This window comes from Loxodonta africana, chromosome 3 (genome assembly GCF_030014295.1).
Source record: "Loxodonta africana isolate mLoxAfr1 chromosome 3, mLoxAfr1.hap2, whole genome shotgun sequence".
Classification (NCBI taxonomy): Eukaryota; Metazoa; Chordata; class Mammalia; order Proboscidea; family Elephantidae; genus Loxodonta; species Loxodonta africana.
In genome coordinates this window covers 111,200,166-111,222,791 of record NC_087344.1, presented here as the reverse complement: position 1 = coordinate 111,222,791, position 22,626 = coordinate 111,200,166, and the positions used below count along the sequence as shown (strand labels likewise).

The 22,626-nt window shown below is 37.9% G+C and overlaps 1 protein-coding gene across 1 annotated transcript in view; it reads right to left on the bottom strand.

Moving 5' to 3' along the window:
• LOC135230739 (leucine-rich repeat-containing protein 7-like) overlaps nt 1–22,626 on the bottom strand; it is a 197,501-nt gene that overhangs the window by 17,356 nt on the left and 157,519 nt on the right. Inside the window, exon 6 of the mRNA XM_064282125.1 lies at nt 13,522–13,585. Within this exon, the coding sequence (XP_064138195.1) occupies nt 13,522–13,585 (64 nt within the window). The remainder of the gene's footprint in view (nt 1–13,521; nt 13,586–22,626) is intronic.

Here is a 22,626-nt window from a genome sequence, read left to right as displayed (position 1 = left end):
ATGATCTTGCTCCAGTTTGGCTTCCTAATATTGCTTCACTTTATTTTACAAAAGGATCTATTCTCCAGTCATATTTAACCACTTGAAGCTCTCCATGCCTACTCTTCTCTTTCACCCCTTTATGACTTCCATGAGCGGTCCTCTCTTCCCTACTTACATTTGAAGTCTTCCCTTACCCTGAGCTTCTCTGCATTTCTCCTCAAAGTCCCTCTTCAGTTCTCCAATTCTATTATCTATCTACATAGCTATCTATCCACCCATTCATGTGGTAATTATGACGCAATCATTTGCATTACTCTTATTAGGCTTGACTTTCTGAAAGGTAAAATGTGTTTATTCATCTTTGTATCCTCAGTGCCTGCTGAGTACCTACATAAACATCAAGAAAATGTGCAGTGAATGAATAAATAGCAAGGTGACCTCAGGTGTCAAATGGGTTTATTTCTCATCTCTCTCAAGTTGCCTTGGGATGAAAAACTAAAACAAAAGCGGGGGGGGGGGGATCCCACACTGTTGCTGCTAGTAAACAGAAAGGGTAAAGTCAAGAAACTAGAATCTTAAAGAATTTTGTAAAAGATGAAAAGTATACTTAATTAGATTTTTTAAAGAGTCAATGCCAATCACCTTGTGACTTAACATAAAGCAAAGGAGTCTATCTGGGAAGTCAGAATTGCTTAGTTTTCCTACCGAGCTACAGAAGTTTGTATAAATTGCTACCACTTTTGGGAGGGAAAATTAGCAATTTATATTAAAATAAAATGTGCATACCCAATTATCCAGCAATTGTACCTCTACGAATCCATTCTTTAGGAATATGAACATACATATGTTAAAGTGTTGGCCATTGAGTCATTATAGTAGCAAAATATTGAAAAGAGCATAGGTCTCATTAATAGGATATCGATTAAATAAATCATGGTATGACCATGATATGAAATATAACTTTAAAAAAAGAATAAAAGATCCACAAGGTCCATGATATATTCTTGAGTGAAAAAAAAAGTGCATGTATGTGGATGTTTATAAATGCACAGAAAAAGAAAGGGCATGACAGACATTAAACTGCCAGCTGTGCTGACCTCTAGGGAGTGGGACTGGAAGTCTGTGAGGGAAATCTTTCTCCTTTCCCTTTTTTATGCTACTGTGTTATTACAATTACTTTTGTAACTAAAGAACAATATAAACTGTTCAATAATTTAAACAAACAAAATCTCTGAACTTGGAGCAGCAGGATTTGAGAGCAAAACAGGCCATAGTTGGTCCGTAAGGAGCAACTGAAAGCCTTCTAGATAGTCAGGGCTTAGTACTTCACTAGCTGGGACTGCTCATTAAAGGCTTGCCCCATTGGTTTCTAGTATTAGTGGTAGGGCCAGACAGAGAAGAAGGCAGTATTTCAGCTAACTTCAGACTGGCACAACCAAAACAGTAGTGAGTTCCATAATGTGTTTGTCCTCATCAGTAACTCTTCCTGTACATCTCATTGCCAAGTACAGCTTTAACCCCTGTAAGAACGGCTGGAGGAGATGTTAGGTTGAGAAGCTCTCTGTAGTCTTTGGAACTCTGCTAGAGTCCTTCATACCAGGTAGCCGACCACAGCCTTAATTATCTAGGCATGAACAGCATACCGTGAATTGAGAGTTTTGTCACCTAATGACGCTCTGCTGCCATTCACCTTTCTAGAAGAGCCCAAATGACATCTGTTTGCTTGTCTACCTGCTTGCTCACTCACCATAGCCAATATGTAGCAACCTGCTTGGGGATCTGGGGACAACGGGGTAGAGGAAAGTCCACTGAAGGAAACAGAACTGTGTGGGATAAAAGCATTAGAATAGTTCAGTTCTATGCTTATCTCTGAAGACCCTGGTTCAAGAAAAGGGCAGTGGGATAACTAATGATTTATAACGTATTTTATTTAGCATATGAAATTTTCTTGGCATCACCCAGGGCTGGTTGGTTTATTGATGGCTTATACCTAGCATCACTGGTTAGATAGCCTGGCTGGCTACACGTACAGAGGTGCATGAAGGACCCCAGAGAAAACTTTTAGGAAGCTCTCCTGAAACTAAGAAACAAGTCAAATATTTACCTCTAGCTTAGGTGTATTTACTATATCTATAGTTTAACTGAAAACCCTGGTGGCGAAGTGGTTAAGAGCTATGGCTGCTAACCAAAAAGGTCAGCAGTTCAAATCCACCAGGCTCTTCTTGGAAACTCTATGGGGCAATTCTTCTCTGTCCTATAGGGTCGCTATGAGTCGGAATCACCTCCACGGCAACGGGTTTGGTTTTTTGTTTTTTATAGTTTAACTATCTTTGGCTGGATCCAAAGACCCAGTATATCCTTGTGTGAATAAGAAGGGCCTCTGTAAGCTGCACTTGGAAGTCTCTTGAACCCCTGATAGTTGCCTGCGTTCTTTCTCCTCTTCTACTGTATCCTTTGTCTTTACTAAAAGCCTTATGTGAGGAATTTTGTGAGTCCTTTCAATTATTCTACTTGCTGTAATCTTTGCAGGAATAAATCATAGCTGTTAATTTTCTAATGATGTGTAACAAATTATCAAAAATTTAGAGGTTTAAAACAATACCTACTTATTAGCTCCCAGTTCTGTAGGTCAGAGCTCAGAACAGACTGTGGGTAGGTTCTCTGCTTAGGGTCTCATGAAGCTAAAATCAAGGTACTGGCCAAACTTCATTCTCATCAGGAGCTTGGGATCTCATATGAATGTGGTAGGTTTCAGTTGCTTATGGTTATACAACTAAAATCCCTGTTTCCTTGCTGGCTCTTGGCTCTTTGCTGGAGGAGCTCTGAACTCCTAGAGGTCACCTGCATTGCTTGCAACATGGCCCCCTCCATTGGCCCTTTTATACTTCCAATCTCTTGCATCCAAAAAAAACTCATTCCCTTTCAAGAAATCATTTAATTAGGATAAACTATCTTAACGTCCCCTGATCTGGGATCTTAATTATATCTACAAAATCCCTTTACAGTTACACTTGTATTAGTGTTTAAAAACTGGAGGTGGATTTTGGAGGCCATTTTAGAATTCTGCCTACTACAACAAAACAAAACAAAAATAAAACAGTTGCTGTCAAGTGGATTCCTACTTATGGCGACCCCATGTGTTGCAGAGTAGAATTGTGATCGATGGGGCTTTCAAGGCTGTGACATTTGGAAGCACATCTACAAGCCTTCTTCCAAGGTGCCTCTGGGTGTGTTTGAACAGCCAACATTTTAGTTAGTAGCTGAGCACTTAACTGTTTGTGCCAGCCAGGGACTCCTTAGCATTTTCACTTTCAGTTTTTTTTTTTTTAATGAAACATGAAACCAAATAACTCTTTACTATTAATTCAATCAAAGAGAACACAACCAGATATTACCATTCATCATATAAGGGAGGAAGATTTAAGTTTGAATCTGATTACCTTAACTACAGTTTTTGTTCACTTTTTAGGTGATTCACAACCCCTATTTGAAACCCTTGTGGCGTAGTGGTTAAGTGCTACGGCTGTTAACCAAAATGTCGGCAGTTCGAATCCACCAGGCACTCCTTGGAAACTCTACGGGGCAGTTCTACTCTGTCCTACAGGGTCACTATGAGTCAGAATTGATTCGATGGCAGTGGGTATTTGACAGCTCAAGAATATTCCTCTTAAGTTTACTGCATAATTGCATAATACTCCTATTTTCTTTGTAAAGTCTTGATTATACAACTGAACTCTTATTTAACAGTTTATCCTGCTTCAATCAGGGAACTTTTTTTTTCTTTCTTTAATTTCTCTGATATAAACTGTTGACAGAATCACCAGGGTACTTGACTACATTGAGACTTAGCCATTCTTAGAAGAATTTCATTTATGGAAAGGCAAAAGGAGCTAATTAATTTCATTCATAGTGCCCAATCATGATATTGCAGTAATGAGAAATAGCAATGATGGAAGAAAACAAAACAAACCCTGCTTCCTCGAAAAAAAGAGGCAAAAAGTGTTACTTATTAAGGCCATAGGTTGTAGGAGTTGCATTTATAAAAGTAGAGACCCCAACTTGCTCCTTCTCTGAAAGAAAAGCCTCCATGATTACTTTTAGTCAGAAAATATATTTTAATTGAATTCTTTATCAAGAACTCTTCTCAAATTGCAGAGTTAGTGGGGTTAGTGGAAATACAGTTTGTTTACTTATTCATTCATTCATTGGTCACAGTTCCAAATTTTGTACTTTAAAGTTTCATGGAGAAACCCATTTGTAAATATGTTGCAAGGTGAATTAAGACTGATATCTCAGAAAAATGAAAATATTCCCTTCACCTCTATTAATACTTAGTCTGAATTAAAAATTTCCACTTAAACATTTCATATATTATGTAGGGTTGATTCTGAGAATTGGCTGCTCACTTTTAAAATCAAAGGATTCATTTATTCATTCAAAAATATTTATCAAGTGCCAGTTAGGAGCTGGACACTCTTCTAGGTAAGGGAAAGCTTTCTGAAGACGATGCCAAAATTGAGTTAACAAAAACAAACTTTTTTTTTTGTCTCTTGTATTTAGGACACAGTACTAATTTGCAGATTATTAAGCTATTGTTGGAAACCCTGGTGGCGTAGTGGTGAAGTGCTATGGCTGCTAACCAAAGGGTCGGCAGTTCTAATCCACCAGGCACTCCTCGGAAACTCTATGGGGCAGTTGTACTCTGTCCTATATGGTCGCTATGAATCGGAATCGACTCAATGGCACTGGGTTTAAGCTATTGTCTTTCAGCTGCAAGCCCACCCTTCTATACTCTTTAATTCTGGGGCTAGAGTGCTGCTCTGCATTTGGTTGTGTCAATTAGGGGTATTGGAGAGAGAATGAGAGGCTGGAAGAGGAAGAAATGATTTGCTCCTTCTATTTTATTTATTTCCTGGTCCTGTTAATGTCTCAACAGCAACAGTGACACTAAACTTTGGCAACAGTGGTTGGTTCCACTTTGTAGTTTCTCCACTAGAACAAGGGGATGCTGCATGGTTTAAAGTCAGGAAGGGTGTGCATTAGGGTTGTATCCTTTTACCATATTCAATCTGTATGTTGAGCAAATAATCCAAGAAGCTGGACTATTTGAAGAAGAATGAGGCATCATCAGGACTGAAGGAAAACTCTTTAACAACCTGCATTATGCAGATGACACAACCTTGCTTGCTGAAACTGAAGAGGACTTGAAGCACTTCTTGATGAAGACCAAAGACCACAGCCTCAACATAAAGAAAACAAAAATCCTCACAGCTGGATCAATAAACAACATCATGATAAACAGAGCAAATATTGAAGTTCTCAAGGATTTCATTTTACTTGAAGCCACAATCAATGGCCATGGAGCAGCAGTCAAGAAATCAAATGATGTATTGCATTGGGTAAATCTGCTGTAAAGGCCCCTTTAAAGTGTTAAAAAACAAAGATGTCACCTTGAAGACTAAGATGTGCCTGACTCAAGCCATGATGTTTTCAATTGCCTCATATGCATGAGAAAGCTGGACAAGGAATAAGGAAGACCGAAGAAGAATTGACGCCTTTGGTGTTGACGAAGAATACTGAAGATACCATGGACTGTCAAAAAAATAAATCTGTCTTGAAAGAAGTACTGCCAGAATGCTCTTTAGAAGCAAGGATGGTAAGACTTCATCTCACATACTTTAGGACTTAGTACAGTGGCTGCAACAATGGGCTCAAGCATAACAACGGTTGTGAGAATGGCACAGGACCAGGCAGTGTTTCATTCTGTAGTATGTACGGTAGCTATGAGTTGGAACCAACTCCATGGCATCTAACAACAATAACAACTAGCACCAGACTAATCACACTCCCTCAGGGACAACTTAGAGGTCTGAGTGTCAGCTTCAAATTTTAATAACTCCTTGCACTGCCCTCTTCCCTTTGATCCTCATCCTAGGGGTTTTAACTGTTTCCTGGAGATACCACCTCTTTGACACTTCAGTGTTCTCTTTTTGTGCTTTGAGTTCTTTAATGCATGATTAACCATTCTTTATATTAATGTCTTTGTTAAATAATTGGTATAGTACTATCTCCTGATTGAACCCTGACTGAACCAAAAATTAACGTGCCATCAATAACTTTAAAAATAAGTTTCATTTCTCAAGTTCCTCATGATAAATTAATGATTTCTGGCAATGCAGTGATATATATATAGTCTATAACCTAGGTAGTTTTACAAATGCAGGAAAATGGAGCAGTTAATAATTAGAATGTCCCAAATATTTTCTCTAAAAATGAAGGGGCCAGTTATATGATGGCAAATTGAATTTTATTATTTTGATCTCCTTTAGAAGCTTTATTTGAAGAATAATTGACAAAATTGGATTAGCAGGTGTGGCAAGCCAATGTTGTAATTATTTATAAAGAAAAAAATTACTGGATAAGTAAGTGTAGTGCTTGCCTTGGTAATTAAAAATGAGCACACCTTGGGCCAGCTAGGGAGGTCACACTACTGGCTGCCATGCTTTTATGCAGAATGAGTTTAATTTAATTCTAATAATTTTAATTACAATTTAAAACATTAGCATAAGTACTCAACTGTATCAAAGTTTTATGAAAACACATTCATATTATTTATATAGCCTAAACAGACATTCAGTACATCATTTGGCTTTTTTTTTTTTTTTTCAGTTATATCTGAGAAATATAACTAAAAAAAAAAAAGCTAAATGATGTATTCTCAGGGTATCTTCCATTCCAAGATTTTCTATTTATCTATTTGAAATTTTAGTTTGATTCTATGTAGTAAGCGGAAAGAAGCCAACGGAAACAAATTTAGTTTGACCACTGAACTAAAAAATTCTTGCTTATTGTGATCTTTAGCCTTAGTAAGCATTTAAAATGGTGATTTGTTGAGTGCAGAGTATTTTTAACAGAGAAAATTTATAGAATATAAGTTCTCTGATATACTCCATTGATGGCTGAATTTATGAAATACATTTATAAAGAATTCCTGACCTACTGCCTCAAATATTAGAGTTCAAAACGATACTATTCATTTCTGATGATGTCTCTGGCCTTTTAAAGTCAACCTATCTTTAAATTGTGTTTAGAAAATATTAATTTTTTTAGCCACACAGAATAATTTTTCTTTTTCTTTAAATATTTTTGTTGCTGTCATTTAGGTGTCTTGATTCTAAAATCTGTGTTTTGTTGTTTAATTAAAAAGTTAAGTAGTATATAATTTAGAAATATCTGTGTTAGTGTCACATAGTTCAAAAAAGTTGAAAATCGTCTTAAGGTGATATGTCTCTTACCTAAAATTCTGGAAAATAAATACTGGATAAATTAGTTTTAGGTAAGGAGGCAAATAAACTCTTTCTAAGGATACAAAATAAATATTTTAAAATTATCCACTATATGATTATTTTCAGAAAAAAATTACAGAACAATTAACAAAAATAGCTAACATTTCTTAAGTACTGGTGATACCACACTCATATTTATATTTAGTCCAAATTCCAGCAAGAAAGACAGAATAGATAAAAGGCAACATCTGAGGAAATAAGGACTGAAAACTGCCCAAAACTGGTGAGCAATATGAGCCCACAGGTAGAGAAGGTGCACGGGAATAATGTATACAAATCTCACTTATAAGCACAGGTTTTTTTTTTTTTTTTAAATTGTGCTTTAAGTAAAAGATTACAAATCAAGTCAGTCTGTCATACAAAAACTTATACACACCTTGCTATGTAACCCTAGCTGTGCTCCCCCAATGTGGCAGCACACTCCTCCTCTCTACCCTATATCCCCTGTGTCCACTCAACCAGCTGCCGTCCCCCTCTCCCTTCTCATCTCACCTCCAGACAGACGCTGCCCACATAGTCTCATGTGTTTACTTGAGCCAAGAAGCTCACTCCTCATCAATATCATTCTCTGTCTCATAGTTCAGTCCAATCTCTGTTTAAACAGTTGGCTTTGGGAACGGTTCCAGTCTTGGGCTAATGGAGGGTCTAGGGGCCATGGCCTCTGCGGTCTTTTCAGTCTCAGTCAGACCATTAAATCTAGTCCTTTTATAAGAATTTGAGGTCTGCATCCCACTGTTCTCCGGCTCCATCAATGATTCTCTGTTGTGTTCCCTGTCAGGGAAGTCATCGGTGGTAGCTGGGCACCATCTAGTTCTTCTGGTCTCAGGCTGATGGGGTTTCTGGGTTATATAGCCCTTTCTGTCTATGAGCACAGATTTTAAAAACCCCAAAGAAAATAGGATTGAACTGGATATACCTGTGTAAAAGGTTATGATCATGATCAAGTTGAATTTACTTCAGAGTTGTGGAGGTGGTTTTACATTAGAAACTCTATAAATATAATTCACAGTATTAAACAAATTAAAGGAGAAAAAAATGTGATCATCTCAATAGATGCATGAATTGAGTTTAGCATCTCTTCCTGATAAATGCTCTCAATAATCTATAAAGAGTAAGAAATCTTTTGAACCTGATAAAGAGTATCCATCTAAAAGTATAGTAAAGAACATTCTTAAAGGACAGAACATTAAACACATTCCCATCAAAATCAGGAATTAGACAACGACACTTGCTTAACACCACTTTTATTCAACATGGTAGTGTAAGTCAAGAAAAGGAAATAGTTTAAAAACTGGGGAACAAAAAAGCAAAGTGTGATTATTTACAAACTGTATAATTAGATATCCTTGGGGCTGCCATGAGTCAGAATCAACTCAGTGGCAATGAGCTTGTTTTTTTTTTTTTTTGATGTCATAAGTAAAGTTAACCCTGGAGGAGAGTGGGTCCTAACCCCTTCTGAGTGGTGTCTTATAAAAGGGGAGAAGGAACAGAGTCACACAAAGGGAGAAGGTGCCATGTGAAGATACATCTAGAAGCAGCAAAGGAATGCCAAAGATTGCCTGCAACAACTAGAAGCTAGGAGAGTGGCATGGAAGAGTTCCTCTCTCAGAATCTTCACAAGGAATCAACACGGCCAATACCCTCATTTGGACTTCTAGTTTGCAGAATCATGAGACAATACATTTCTGTTCTTTAAAGCTGCCTCCTTTGTGGTATTTTGTTACTGCAGCCCTAGGAAGCTAAGACAACATAAACAATTTACACGTTTGATTATATTATATTTATATTATACTCTGTTCATCCAAAGACTCAATGAAAGACTAAAAAAATGCTGCAGAGACTGGCAGAAGATACATGTATTACTTATAATTGACAAAGGATTAGTATCTAGAATATATAAAAGATTCCTGTAAATCAACAAGAAAAAGACAGCCAACAGAAAAATGGGTAAAAATGCATAGACAAGCATTTCACAGAAGAGGAAACAAATCAACACAAATATATGGAAAAATCATGAGTCTCATTAAAAATTAAGGATATGCAAATTAAGATCATAATTAGGTGCCATTTTATTGCCATTATATTGGCAAAGGAGCCCTGGTGGTGCAGTGGTTAAGAACTCAGCTGCTAATCGCAAGGTCAGCAGTTCAAATATACCAGCTTCTCCTTGAAAACCCTATGGGGCACTTCTATTCTGTCCTATAAGATTGTTATGAGTCAGAATTGACTCAATGGCAACAGATTTTTTCTGATATTGACAAAAAAAAAAAAAAAAGAAGGCTGATAATACCAACTGTTGGTGAGGATGTGAAACATGGAATTCTCATGCATTGCTGGTAAATGGGTACAACTATTTTGGAAAAAAAGTCATATTTTTAGAATTGAACATGTATAACTTATGATCAGGGAATCCTATTGCTAAATATATGCCCTACAGAAACTCTTGCACATGCACACTTTTAAGAATATTCATAACAACTATGTTTGTAATACTAAAACACTGGACAAAAAAAAGGTCCACAAGGAGAAAAATGTGATGTAGTCACATTTTTAGAACACTCAAGAACAAGAAAAGTGAAAAACATAATGTTTAGGTGCCATTGAGTCGGTTACGACTCATAGAGACCCTATAACAAAAGAACGAAACACTGCCTGATCCCGTGCCATCCTCACAGTAGCTGTTACGCTTAAGCCCAGTTGCAGCCACTGTGTTAATTCATCTTGTTGAGGGCCTTCCTCTTCTTTGCAGACCCTCTACTTTACCAAGCAGGGACTGATCCCTCCTGATATTATGTTCAAAGTAGGTGAGACTCTGTCTGGCCATTCCTGCTTCTAAGGAGCATTCTGGTAGTACTTCTTCCAAGACACTCAAAAGAGTCACTCATGAGAAGCAAAATGAACTTCTCTGCAAGCCAGAAAGAGAGAAGACCAAGCCCAGAGGAGGCTAACAGTAGACTGGGCAATGGTCTGTGGATGATTGACAGTTGAGGAATTCAGAGGAGGAAGGCAGCAGCCTGGGCAGCAACCCAGTGACAATGGTGATAGGAGAGGAAGACAGGGATTATAATGGTCATTGGAGTAGCATCTCTGGTTATGTGGGAGGTTCCCCTAGGCCCCACCTCCCACAAAGGGACTCCTTTAAGGAATAACTGAGGGGGGTATCCCAGGAAAGACCCAATTTCCTGATCTCCTGCTATTCAAGCTGGAGGAAGGTCAGAGATACATACAAATGTGGTAAAACTATCATGAAAACATGGGAGTGTTAAACCCCAAATTCAAGTTTGTGCTACCTTGGAGGATGAGGCATACAAGTAGCTGCGGTATGGCTGTCAACATTCTAGTTCATAAGACCATGGTGATGGAGTCACAGGACACATTTTATTATGCTTCTCAACTTATATATATTCTTTTATATGTATCACATTTGACATAATGAGATGCTAAGCCTCTAAGATTTTATTTTTTTCTCTTAAATTTGAGTTTTAATTCACTATTTGGTTGCTTTTATTAGACAGTCTTCCTAATTCAGCTGCAAAGAAAGCTTATAATTTATAAAGCCTGTAAGGAATCTCATTATTTTAATTTGATGACCATGCATCAATACAAAATAGAACTCACTATAATTCCGATTTGGTAAATAGAAATATCTATATATAGATACATCTAACCAGTATATATTATGTCATATTTACATTAAAATTTCAAATCTCATTTCTCTGACCTTCCTCCAGCTTGAATAGCAGGAAATCAGGAAATTGGGTCTTTCCTGGGACTCCCTCCACCCAATTATTCCTTTAAGGAGTCCCTTTGTGCGGGGTGGAGGGGAGGCTAGGGGAACCTCAGACATAACCAGAAGTGTGATTCCAATGATAATAATCTCTGTCTTTCCCTTCCATCACCACTGCCACTGTGTTGCTGTCCAAGCTGCTGCCCTCTTCCTCTGAATTCCTGAACTGTCAATCATCCACAGACCATTGACCAGTCTGCTGTTAGCCTCCTCTGGGCTTGGTCTTCTCTCTTTCTGGCTTGTAGAAAAGTTCATTTTGCTTTTCTAGTGAGTGACACTTTAGATGGAGTTTCCCATAGCAGAGTTGTTAGGGCTCAAAGTGACTCCTTATACCACAGTCCTTGAGAGATACAGTGAGGGAGGCTGGGAGTTGAGAGCTGAGGTTGGATTTGGAATGATCCGTAATGGCTTCACACTGTTTTTGGATGCACCAATCCCACCATCTTCCAGGCTCTAACATTCAACCTCATCCATTTTGGATTTGTGAGTCTTCTCACTCATGGTGACTTGCTTTTGAGGACTCTATTATTTCCTCCACTAGTTCAGGCCCTTCAGAGACACTTAGTTTATTGAATAAATCTATATATACTTTAAACATATACTACCATAGGGTTTCTGGGCTTATTAACAATTAAAGAATCTGTTCTGTTTCAGTGTCCCTGGCAGTTCTACCACAGTTGGGAAGTTGCTGATTGTTCTCTAACAGTTAAAAGGCTGCGCTGCCCAGAGTACACAGAGGGCTTTAGGGGTTGATGTGATCCAACACCGCACATCAACGTAATAGTGTCCTGGCTCTGACTCAACCCCAGGAAATTCTCATTTACCTTCATAAAAAAAAAAAAAAAAGAGAAAAATGGATATACCACAAAATATTAATAATGGTAATATAAGGGGGGAAACCCTCGTGGTGTAGTGGTTAAGTGCTAAGGCTGCTAACCAAAGGTTGGCAGTTCGAATCTGCCAGGTGCTCTTTGGAAACTCTATGGGGCAGTTCCACTCTGTCCTACGGGGTTGCTATGAATCAGAATTGACGGCATTGAGTTTTTTTTTTTTTTAATATAAGGGGTAAGATTTCAGGGTTTCTTTTTTTTACACATCTTTTAACTTTCTAAATTTGCTTACCTGAACATTTGCTAATTTTATATTCAACTAGATAAGCCATGAAAGAAACAGAATTAAAACAAACTAAAATCTTTTAAGAATTTATTGGATTCCTAGAACTTTGAACACAATATCTTTGGTTCGTTGTTGGTATTACAGCCATGAGGTAATTACTTTTATTTAGAATTTTCCATTATTACAAAGGCATCCCTAAGTGCATCTTTCTATTTCATACCTTATTTGGGATATTTACCTTGTTTCTCAAGCAAGTAAACTTCTGTTCTCATTGGATTTTCATATCTAAGTTTTGTTTACTTATAGTAATCTACTCTTCACATGGAGACTCTGTTGGTGTAGTGGTTAAGAGCTACGGCTGCTAACAAAAAGGTGGTCAGTAGTTTAAATCCAACAGGTGCTCCTTGGAAACTCTACGGGGCAGTTCTACTCTGTCCTTTAGGGTCGCTACGAGTCGGAACCGACTCGATGGCAATGGGTTTGGTTTGGTTTGACTCTTCACATTTGTCTCTTTACCATGTCACACAAAATGAATCATGTAATGATAACCCCCTAAGTATCAAAATCTAGCTACGGAATGGAATTTGAGCCCCTCCCCCTACATGGCATTGTTTCTAGAGGCCTCTTATCAGAGAAAATCATTTTACTGTCTCATTAAAAGTTGTCACTGTCAGAGAAATGACAGCTAATTCCACACATATGAGTAATAACAGCCAGACATTTGATTAAAAATGAAAAACATTAGAAATGTGAAGTTTTATAATTGTACCCTCCAAATAATTGAGCATTATCAAATAAAACCTCCCAGAAAAATCGCAAAAATATGGGAAAAGAGACTTACTTTATGACTAGCATGGAATATTAGGAGTTCAAGTAAATAAACATGGTTTCTGTTCAGATGATGACATCTTAGATACCATTTTTTTTTAAAGTACACATTAAAATTAAAATGGTGTAAACGGTTAAGGACTTGACTACTAGCTGAAAGGCTGACTGTTCGAACCCACCCAGAGGTGCCTTGGGAGTCCCTATGGACCAGTTCTACTCTGCACACACTGGGTCACCATGAGTCAGAATCGACTAGACAGCAATGAGTTTACCCCATTGTTATTAGTGAATTAAAAAATTGTCCATTTCTCTGTGGCTCTATATACTGTCAAACAATCCCATTAACTCCAGACTTTATGGTATTTTTTATATTTGGCAAACCCAAATGGGGTTACAAACACAGAACAAAAGAGATAATCTCCTGTGGTGTATTTATCAAGTTTAGAAAATTTATTTGCTTACCAGCTCACTGAATTCATTATTGCCTAGGTCAAGTCTTTCCAACTGGGCCAGTTTGTGCATTGACCTATAAGAAATGGAGAAAAATACTATTGTGAGGCAGTCCATGACACATTGGTTCGTAAAACATTCTACACATCCCCTGTCAGATTTACCTGATTGTATAGTGTTTTTTATAGTGAACAGAAATAGGGGTATTCTTCAGCAACAAGTAAATTGCATATACACAGAATTGTGTGCAAACTGCCACCGGAAAACCTTTAGTAGCTTACCATGATTTACAGCATTGATTCTTAAATGCCAGTCTATGGTTGGACTAAAGGGCTGGCTGTTTAACAAAAAACCTGGGGAGTTTGTTAATACCTTTATACCAGTAAGAGGTATAGGGTGAGTCCCCATGATCTATATTTTTAGTAACCTCTATAAGTTTGGCAACCAATGGATGAACCCAATTCTAGAAAAGCATTCTAAAATCCCAGGATAAGGCCACAATTTCATCTTCAGTCTTACCTTTCATCACTCCTCTAAATAAACTTTCATTATAGACAAACTCTTGCACTTAATTGTCTCCAAAACACATAAGCTTGAATGCTCCTACTGCTCTTAATAATTGTAAACCTTAGGCAAGAGTTGATGACACAGGCGAAGCGTGCCCTAGCACACCACAGATACAATCAACATTCCTCAAGCCACTCTCAAGAAGACACAACATAAGAAAAGATTATATTTTTCTGAGTTTTAAGTACTTTTATCTCCCCATTAAGCAAAAGGCTGTCCTTAAGTCCTGCCTATACAGAAATTCTGGAGATATACTGACTAAAACCTTATAAATTATAGCTTCTTTTTTAGATCTAAAATTGTTACAGTAATTACCTTACAAGGCTTTTATGAGCATTACATGAGGTGGTACTGTAATCCAGACAGGGTCGGATACCCAGAAATGTTAACTTGTGTGTGCTGTTTCTTCACTCAGTAAAAGTTGCAGAGAGATTATGTGTGACAGGCAATCTTCTGGGGCCTGGGTACAGCAGTGAACAAAACAGGGAAAAGATCTTGCCTAGAAGAACTTTAAACTTCAGTGTGGAGGGGAGGTGGGGAATGGGGAGGGATGGAAGGGGAAAGAGACCCAGGAAAGACACATAACTCGAATGTAGCCATCATCCAGATGACATACGATGGAGTCTTGAGAGTATGAGATGACCAAGGGAGTGAGTGTAGATGGAAAAGAGAATAGGTCTAAGGGAGATGAGAATGAGCTGACAGAGAAAACTGAGGAGTGCTCAGGGTCACAGGAAAACAAAAGAAAACAGAAGAGTGGTTTTGTCCTGAAAGCCAGGGAAAGAAGCTATTTCAAGGTAGAGGAAGGACAAATTGTGACAAAAGCTGCTGATAGATCTGAGAATTTACCACTGGGTTTTAACAATATGGAAATTAGAGGCAAATTTGAGAAGGGTAGTTTTCTATATGTGGGAAGAAGGAATTAAAGATGATTTCTATATTGGGTAGCACTGTGGGAATACAGGAAGGGAATATAAATTAGTTGAGATATAAAGAATTCTATTTTAAATACTATTATTGGCTTTGAGGTGAATGTGAGGCACCCATACTGGGGAAAATGTGAGTGTGTGTGTGTGTTTGTGTGTGTCTGTGTGTGTACGTGTTACCAGAGCTCAGGTAAAACATCTTGGCTGGGAACAAATATTTGAGAAATAAAGAAGTGACACTTCTTATATATTCTACTTGAAGATGATTTCTCTTTTTAACTCGTGTGCCATTGGCTTTTGTTTCCACATTTACCTGGCATTTAACACTTACTTCCTTGAATTGTTTCTTTTTTCACATGTACATGTCCCCTTTCCCCACCCAGATCTTAAAATATGCTTCAAGATGCCCAGAAAGGCCTGTGTGGAACCACCAGGATTTCAAATACCATCGTGAAACCTCTGCCGGTATTGTAAGGAGAACAGCTGCCTCATTTCTTAGCAAATCTATGACATAGTTTCCTACCACTTCTTGCAATACTCTTCCTTTTACTTGCTCTGAAGGAAAAAAAAAAAAAAGATTTCCAATTGGGTTTTCTGAACTATTTCTTTAGAAGCAAAGATGGTGAGACTCTGTCTTGTTTACTTTGGACATGCCATTGGGAAGCCCCAATCACTGGAAAAAGACATCATGCTTGGTAAAGTAGATGGTCAGGAAAAAAGGAGACCCTCAACGAGATGGACTGACACAGTGGCTGCAACAATGGACTCAAATATAGTAATAATCGTGGAGTTGGTACCGGATTAGGCAATGTTTCCTTTTGTTATGTGAGGTTGCTATGAGTAGGAGCCAACTCGACGGTCTCTAACAACAACAGCAACAACAGAAATTCTGCTTCTTAAAATCCCTTTTCTTCTACTTTAGTTTTATTTCATTTTATTTTTATGAAGCTAGTTTTCATCAATTTTTAGTTACTGTCACCATAGTTTCCTTCCATCATTACATTCTGACTTCTGTTTTTGAAGTTGTTTTTCCAATATGCTGTTTTATATTTTATACCTTTAAAATTATTGCATTTTTTATTTCTGCTTTTGAAGATTTCATTCCAGTATGATTCCTTACATTTCACACCTTTAAAATAGACTGCTTTCACTAATGCACCAAGCTTTAGATCATCTGCAACACAGCCTATTGCTTTTCTCGTTTATGTGCTAGCTGCTAAACTATATTCTGTCAAATTTTCCAAAAAAATGTTTCTTTTCGGTGAACATATGTAATAGGATTTTAACTCGATCAGGATACAAACAAATAAGAATCTGTCAAAAAAATAAAATAAAACTCATGGTATTTTTGTCTGCAATGTTCTTTGCGAGCATTCATTCACATAGTTTGTGCTTCTTTACGACAGGCACTGGATTTATAAAGATTTCTGGGATGCAATCAATTCCTCAGTGTAGAGGGCTATCTATCACACGCATTGCAGGGTGTTTAGCACATCATACATAGTCTTTACTCTGAATGACCCATATCCTAAGTGGGAGTGACCTTTAAATGAATAATAACTTCACAGGATGATAAATACCATAATATAAGTATGTACAGATTACCATAAGAAGCCCTGGAGGTGCAATGGTTAAGAAGTCAGCTGCTAACCAAAACGTAGGTGGTTTGAAGCCACCAGCAGCTGCGCGAGGGAAAAGAGCCAGTGATCTGCTCCAGTAAAGGTTTCAGCAAAGGAAACCCTGTGGGGCGGTTGTACTCTGTCCTATAGTGTCTCTATGAGTCAAAATTGACTCGAGGGCACACAACAGCATCATAAATTACCGTAGGAGCTCAGAAGAAAGAACAACTAGCAGTTCAGTATTACAGAAAGCTTCAATACATTTCAGCTTAGTCTTGGAGAATCTCGTCATGTGGCTCACATATATTTGCACATGTAAAAAGGAACAATGAAAATACTGAAAGAGTATTTATGAAGTTGAGGTTTTTCTGAGATTATAGATTAAGTTCAGAATATTAAGATGTATCCGGAAAGGCTGTAAAAGATTTTTATCTAACGTAAAGAAACTCTAAAGTTTCCCATTAGAGTTTGTTGCAGGAAACCCTATTGCTCTTACCCTTATGATTCGGTAAAGTGACTTCTGGAACGCAGCATTTCTCATCCTCCATACTATTGATATTTAGGGCTTGAGCTAGAATCAACTTGATGGCAGTGGGTTTGGTTCTGGTAATTCTCACTGTTGGGGCTAACTTGTGCATCGTAGGATATTTAGCACCCTGGTTTCTACCTACTAGATTCCAGTAGCAGACCTCCAGTTGTCACACTCAAAATGTCTCCAAACCAAACCAAACCAAACCCATTGTTGTTGAGTGGATTCCGATGCACACTGAACCTATTGGACAGAATAGAACTGCCCCAAAAGGTTTCCAAGGAGTGGTTGGTGGATTCGAACTGCCATCCATTCAGTTAGCAGCTAAACTCTTAACCACTGCTTTGTTAAATGTCCCCTAGGGGCAAAATTGCTCCAGTTGAGAACCACTGCGCTAGAGTAATACCTCCAGCCTTTCTCTCCTCCCCTTATTGATTAGTAGGGGGGCGGGGTGGGAATCTTAGCACCACTTGCCTACAACCTTATTCTACTATTTAGGTTTCCAGGTGGTCTGCCTGTACGCTATTGAAGCTAACTCATTTGAGAGATGCATTCATTTGGCTCTGCTCACTCTTCTTTTAAGTAAGCATATGTAGGTCTAGGGTTTATCTCTCTGTGGCTTATACAGGAGTTCAACTAATGTGATTCCCCTTGCGACTGGTGGGCTCTGAAAATATGATTAACACCACAGGTCAAGGAGCATACATTAGCCCTTGGTCACAGGTTTGGGCCATGTTCTCTGTCAGTAATACTGGCAATTTGATCTCCATCTGTCTGAATCAAATGTCCTATACATTGTTTGGATTCATTTGTCCACTTAGTTACCTGAAGAAGTGAGTTCTAGTGAAATCAGTACCAACCTATCGTCATATCATATTTATAAATATTGTGTAAATGTGTAAAATTTCTGATTGTCACTTTTATTGTTGCTGTTTCTCTTGCCTAGGATGTTTTGCATGTAAATCTTCTCATAGCTGGCTCCTTTTCTTCATCTCAGCTCTAATGTCTCCTTCTCAGATAGTCCATCCTCCATTATAATCCTAGTTTTCATCAATTTTTAATTACTAACACCAAAGGTTCCTTCTATCATTATATTCTTACTTCTATTTTTGAAGTTGTCCTTCCAGTATGATTTCTTACATTTTCCCTCCTTCACATTGGGTCACTATGAGTCTTAATTGACCCAACAGCAGCTAACGACAACATATTATATATACTACCCTGTTTTATTTTCTTCTTAACACTTACCACTAAAATCATCTTGTTTTTTGTTTGCTTGCTAATTCTTTGTCTCCCACCACTAGATTTAAGTTCCATGAGAGCAAAAGATTTGCTTGGCAACCTATTCACAGAGTAAATAGCTTCTCAACCAATGTTTGTTAAATGAAGACATTCATACATGCATAAATGAATGATTCTTCCCTACTAAGAAATTTGAATATTTAAAACTACAAACTGCTCTATTTCTATCAGGTATCTACAATTAATTACAGTTGTCAAGCAGACAGCAACAATTAATTAACTGTTGTCAATGAGATATTCTGATAGGCCTGTTTTAATGAGTACTGTAATGAACATATATTGACTCACTTATTGTAGAATATGCATGCTGGATGAAGGAAGACATGACTGAGGTTCGACAGCCCTGGATATCTACAACTTGTATTAAGCTAACTTTCTGACATTTCAAATGATCCTTTTTTAATTAAAACAATAAAAGAAATGCTAGGTGAAGAGTTTAGGTAAGTTTTTTTTTTTTTACTTCCCTCATACCTTTTTTTTCATACCTTATTTATCCACTGCATATGAGTTGGAATCGACTCGACGGTACTGTGTTGTTGCTGTGTTGTTGTTGCTATAATAGAAATACCACAAATGGATGGCTTTAACAAAGAAAAATTTATTTCCACACAGTAAAGTAGGCTGAAAGTCCAAATTCAAGGTGTCAGCTCCAGGGGAAGGCTTTCTCTCTCTGTCGGCTCTGGAGGAAGGTTTTTGTCCTCAATCTTCCCATGGCCGAGGAGCTTCTCAGGTGTGGGGAACCCAGGTCCAAAGGACACGCTCTGCTCCTGGTGCTACTTTCTTGGTGGTATGAGGTTCCCTGCTTTCTGCTTGCTTCCCTTTCCTTTTATCTCTTGAGAGGTAAAAGGTGGTGCAGGCCATACCCCAGGGAAACCCCTTTACCTTGGATCAGGGAGGTGACCTGAGTAAGGGTGGTGCTACAAGCCCACCCTAATCTTCTTAAAATAAAATTAAAATCACAAAATGGACAAGCACACATGGCCTAATCAAGCTGATGCACACATTTGTTGGGGGGGGGGAGCGTAATTTAATTAACGACACCTGGTTATCTAAAATATAGAAACAAAACTTTCTGTTGGACAGTAGGTACAGGGGTTAAGAGCATAGACTCTGGATTGAGACTACCTGGGTCCGAATCTTGATTCTACCACTCACTACCCGGTTAACCATGAACAAACTAAATCATATCTTTGCACTTTTCTCCTATGTAATACGAGGATGATATTAAGAATTTCTACATCATAGGGTTATTCTGATGATTAAAACAGTTAATACAAGCAAAGTACATAAATGGTGCCTGACAAGTGGTAAGTGCTTTATAAGGTTTAGCTATTAAAATATTTAGGAAAAACTTTCCTAGTTGGTTATAATATAAGAGGTTGTCTAACTCAGTATTTCCTAAAGTTTTCCTAAGGACTTATATATATTTTATGATTTTGAACAATTTTCAGATGGCCAGTGTAATTGGCAAGGTTTGTTGAAATCTTAAATAGATTTCTTATTGGCAAGACTTCTTAGATAAAATATAAAAATATTCATTGCGATTCCCTAACAGGTGGAAATAGTGTAGATTATTTCCTGTTTATGTGACAAAGAAATAACTTCTTTTTCTTACCTGCAGGTTATTTCTTAGAGTAGGAGAACACTTTGAGAAACTTCTATTTTTACAGATGAAGAAACTGAGTTTTTGTCCATCTCAGTCCATGAAAATACAAATTTAATCCATGAAAACACAGGCATAGGTGTGTTTAAGTTTCTTATTATGGGTATTTAAGTTTGATCAGATCACCTTCATTTGTCTGCTTGAAATTTTGACCTGTTAAGTTCTGCACCTCAGCAACCAATACTCACTTCAGGTTCTCCTTGCTTTTATGACTGTTTTGGAAGTGACATTTCCCTTAAAAACCACGTTGGTTTTGCCATTTGGCCTTGTGCACTATAAGTTCAGTAAAGGGGAACTCTTTCTTCCTACAAAGGGAGGGTTGGTGACTTGCTCAAGGTCACCCAGAAAGTTAGTGACAGGGCTGAGATAGGATCTTCATCTCCTTTCCCAGCACTGGCTAGCCATCTGAATCTGGCTTATTTTGTTTAGTTTAACCATTGTTTGAATGTGAATGTTTTAATGAAAACCATATGCTCTGTAGCTCACTATAGTTTTTACCAGAGGTTGGCAATTATTTTTTTCTGTAGAAGGCCAGATAAATATTCTAGGTTCTGTGGTTCATATGGAAACCCTGGTGGCATAGTGGTTAAGTGCTAGGGCTGTTAACCAAAGGGTTGGCTGTTTGAATCCAGCCAGGTGCTCCTTGGAAACTCTATGGGGCAGTTCTGCTCTGTCCTATAGGGTTGCTCTGAGTCGGAATTGACTCCACAGCACTGGGTTTGGGTTTGGCTTTAGGGGTTCATATACCTGTTGCCGTGGAGTTGATTTCGAATCAAAGCGGCCCCATACTATAGGACAGAGTAGAACTGCCCCACAGAGTTTCCCAGGAACACCTAGTGGATTTGAACTGCTGACTTTTTGGTTAGCAGCCGTTGCTCTTAACCACTAAGCCACCAGGGTTTTCGCGCTTCATATACCAAAAAAATGAAAATCAAACCCCTGCGGTCGAGTCGATTCCGACTCATAGCGACCCTACAGGGCAGGGTAGAACTGCCTCATAGACTTTCCAAGGAGTGCCTGGGGGATTCAAACTGCTAGCCATTTAGGTTAGCAGCTGTAGCACTTAACCACTACGCCACCACGGTTTGGTACTTTGTGTAGCCTGTCTCAACTACTCAACTCTACCATTACAACACAAAAGCAGCCATAGCTGATACGCTAGCTCGTGGGCATTGCTGTGTTCCGACAGAGTTTTCTTTACAGAAACAGAATCAGATTTGGACTGCAGGCTATAGTTTGTTGACTTCCGTCTTTACCAATTTTCAAAGTTTTAAATCTACATGGCTGTATGGGTTTATAATACCTGCCTGACTCCTAAAAATATTTAAATTTTCAACTCCTTGAATACAGATATGACCAATAAATTAAGGACTGAGAATCTTTATTGTTAGAGAATGGCCACTAGATAACGATTTATATTTATGTACCATTCGATAACCTCATTTCTTGGGATACACGTTACATGTTACTGGAATCTAGAGACATTTGCTTTAAATACTGTCATTTTGGTTGCATTTATAAAAATTAAGTCCTTACTACCAAGCAACGACTTCATAACATTTATCCAATTCAAAAAAAACAAAACCAAACCCAGTGCTGTGGAGTCGATTCCGACTCATAGCAACCCTATAGGACAGAGTAGAACCGCCCCACAGAGTTTCCAAGGAGCGCCTGGCGGATTCGAACTGCCGACCCTTTGGTTAGCAGCTGTAGCACTTAACCACTACGCCACCAGGGTTTCCATTTATCCAATTACAGACCTGGAAAATGTTCCAGTTGGAGCAGTGATGGAAAATAATGTAATGGCTTGATGCATCTGTCACTCAGATAAAATTGTACAATTTACGATTTTCTTTTTATCAGATTCAGGGGTTTTATCTATTTAAATGTGCAATTATCTCAGAAGCCACATAAAGTTGGCGGGATTGTTGTCTCCCCATAAATTCCCAGTGCAGTAATTGGGGTGTTTGCTGACTTTTGCAGGATTCTGCAAATTTTTGGCATGAGCTTATGCATTCCGGCTTTTAACTTTTTTTTTTTTTTTTTGAAGTGTGCTCAAATACTCTTTCTAATTAGTGGCTATTCGTGGCACAAGAACTGGAAAATTCTTAGTAGTTACTGGTGATATTTCTCTTTTCGATACTTAGAGAATACAGTGTATTCACTCTACTTGTGTCTTATGTTTTAACGGACATTTGCATTTTTCAATTTATACCTGTCAATTTTACCACATTATCACTTCCTTGTTAATAATCTGTCTATTAAAATAAATCTCATATCATAAATTTTTTGAAAGAAATAGCTTTTCTTTACAGCACAGGTATAAAGACTAGATGATCCAGAAATTGACATACTTTAAAAACTCAACCACTGGAACACCTCATTATGAAGAAATATAAACTTATATTTTTACACACCAGGAAACATGTTAAAAATCTAGTGCCTGATGGCCAATAAAACATAATTTCTATGATCAAATATTATATATAAAAATGCTTTCTTATTTATTAC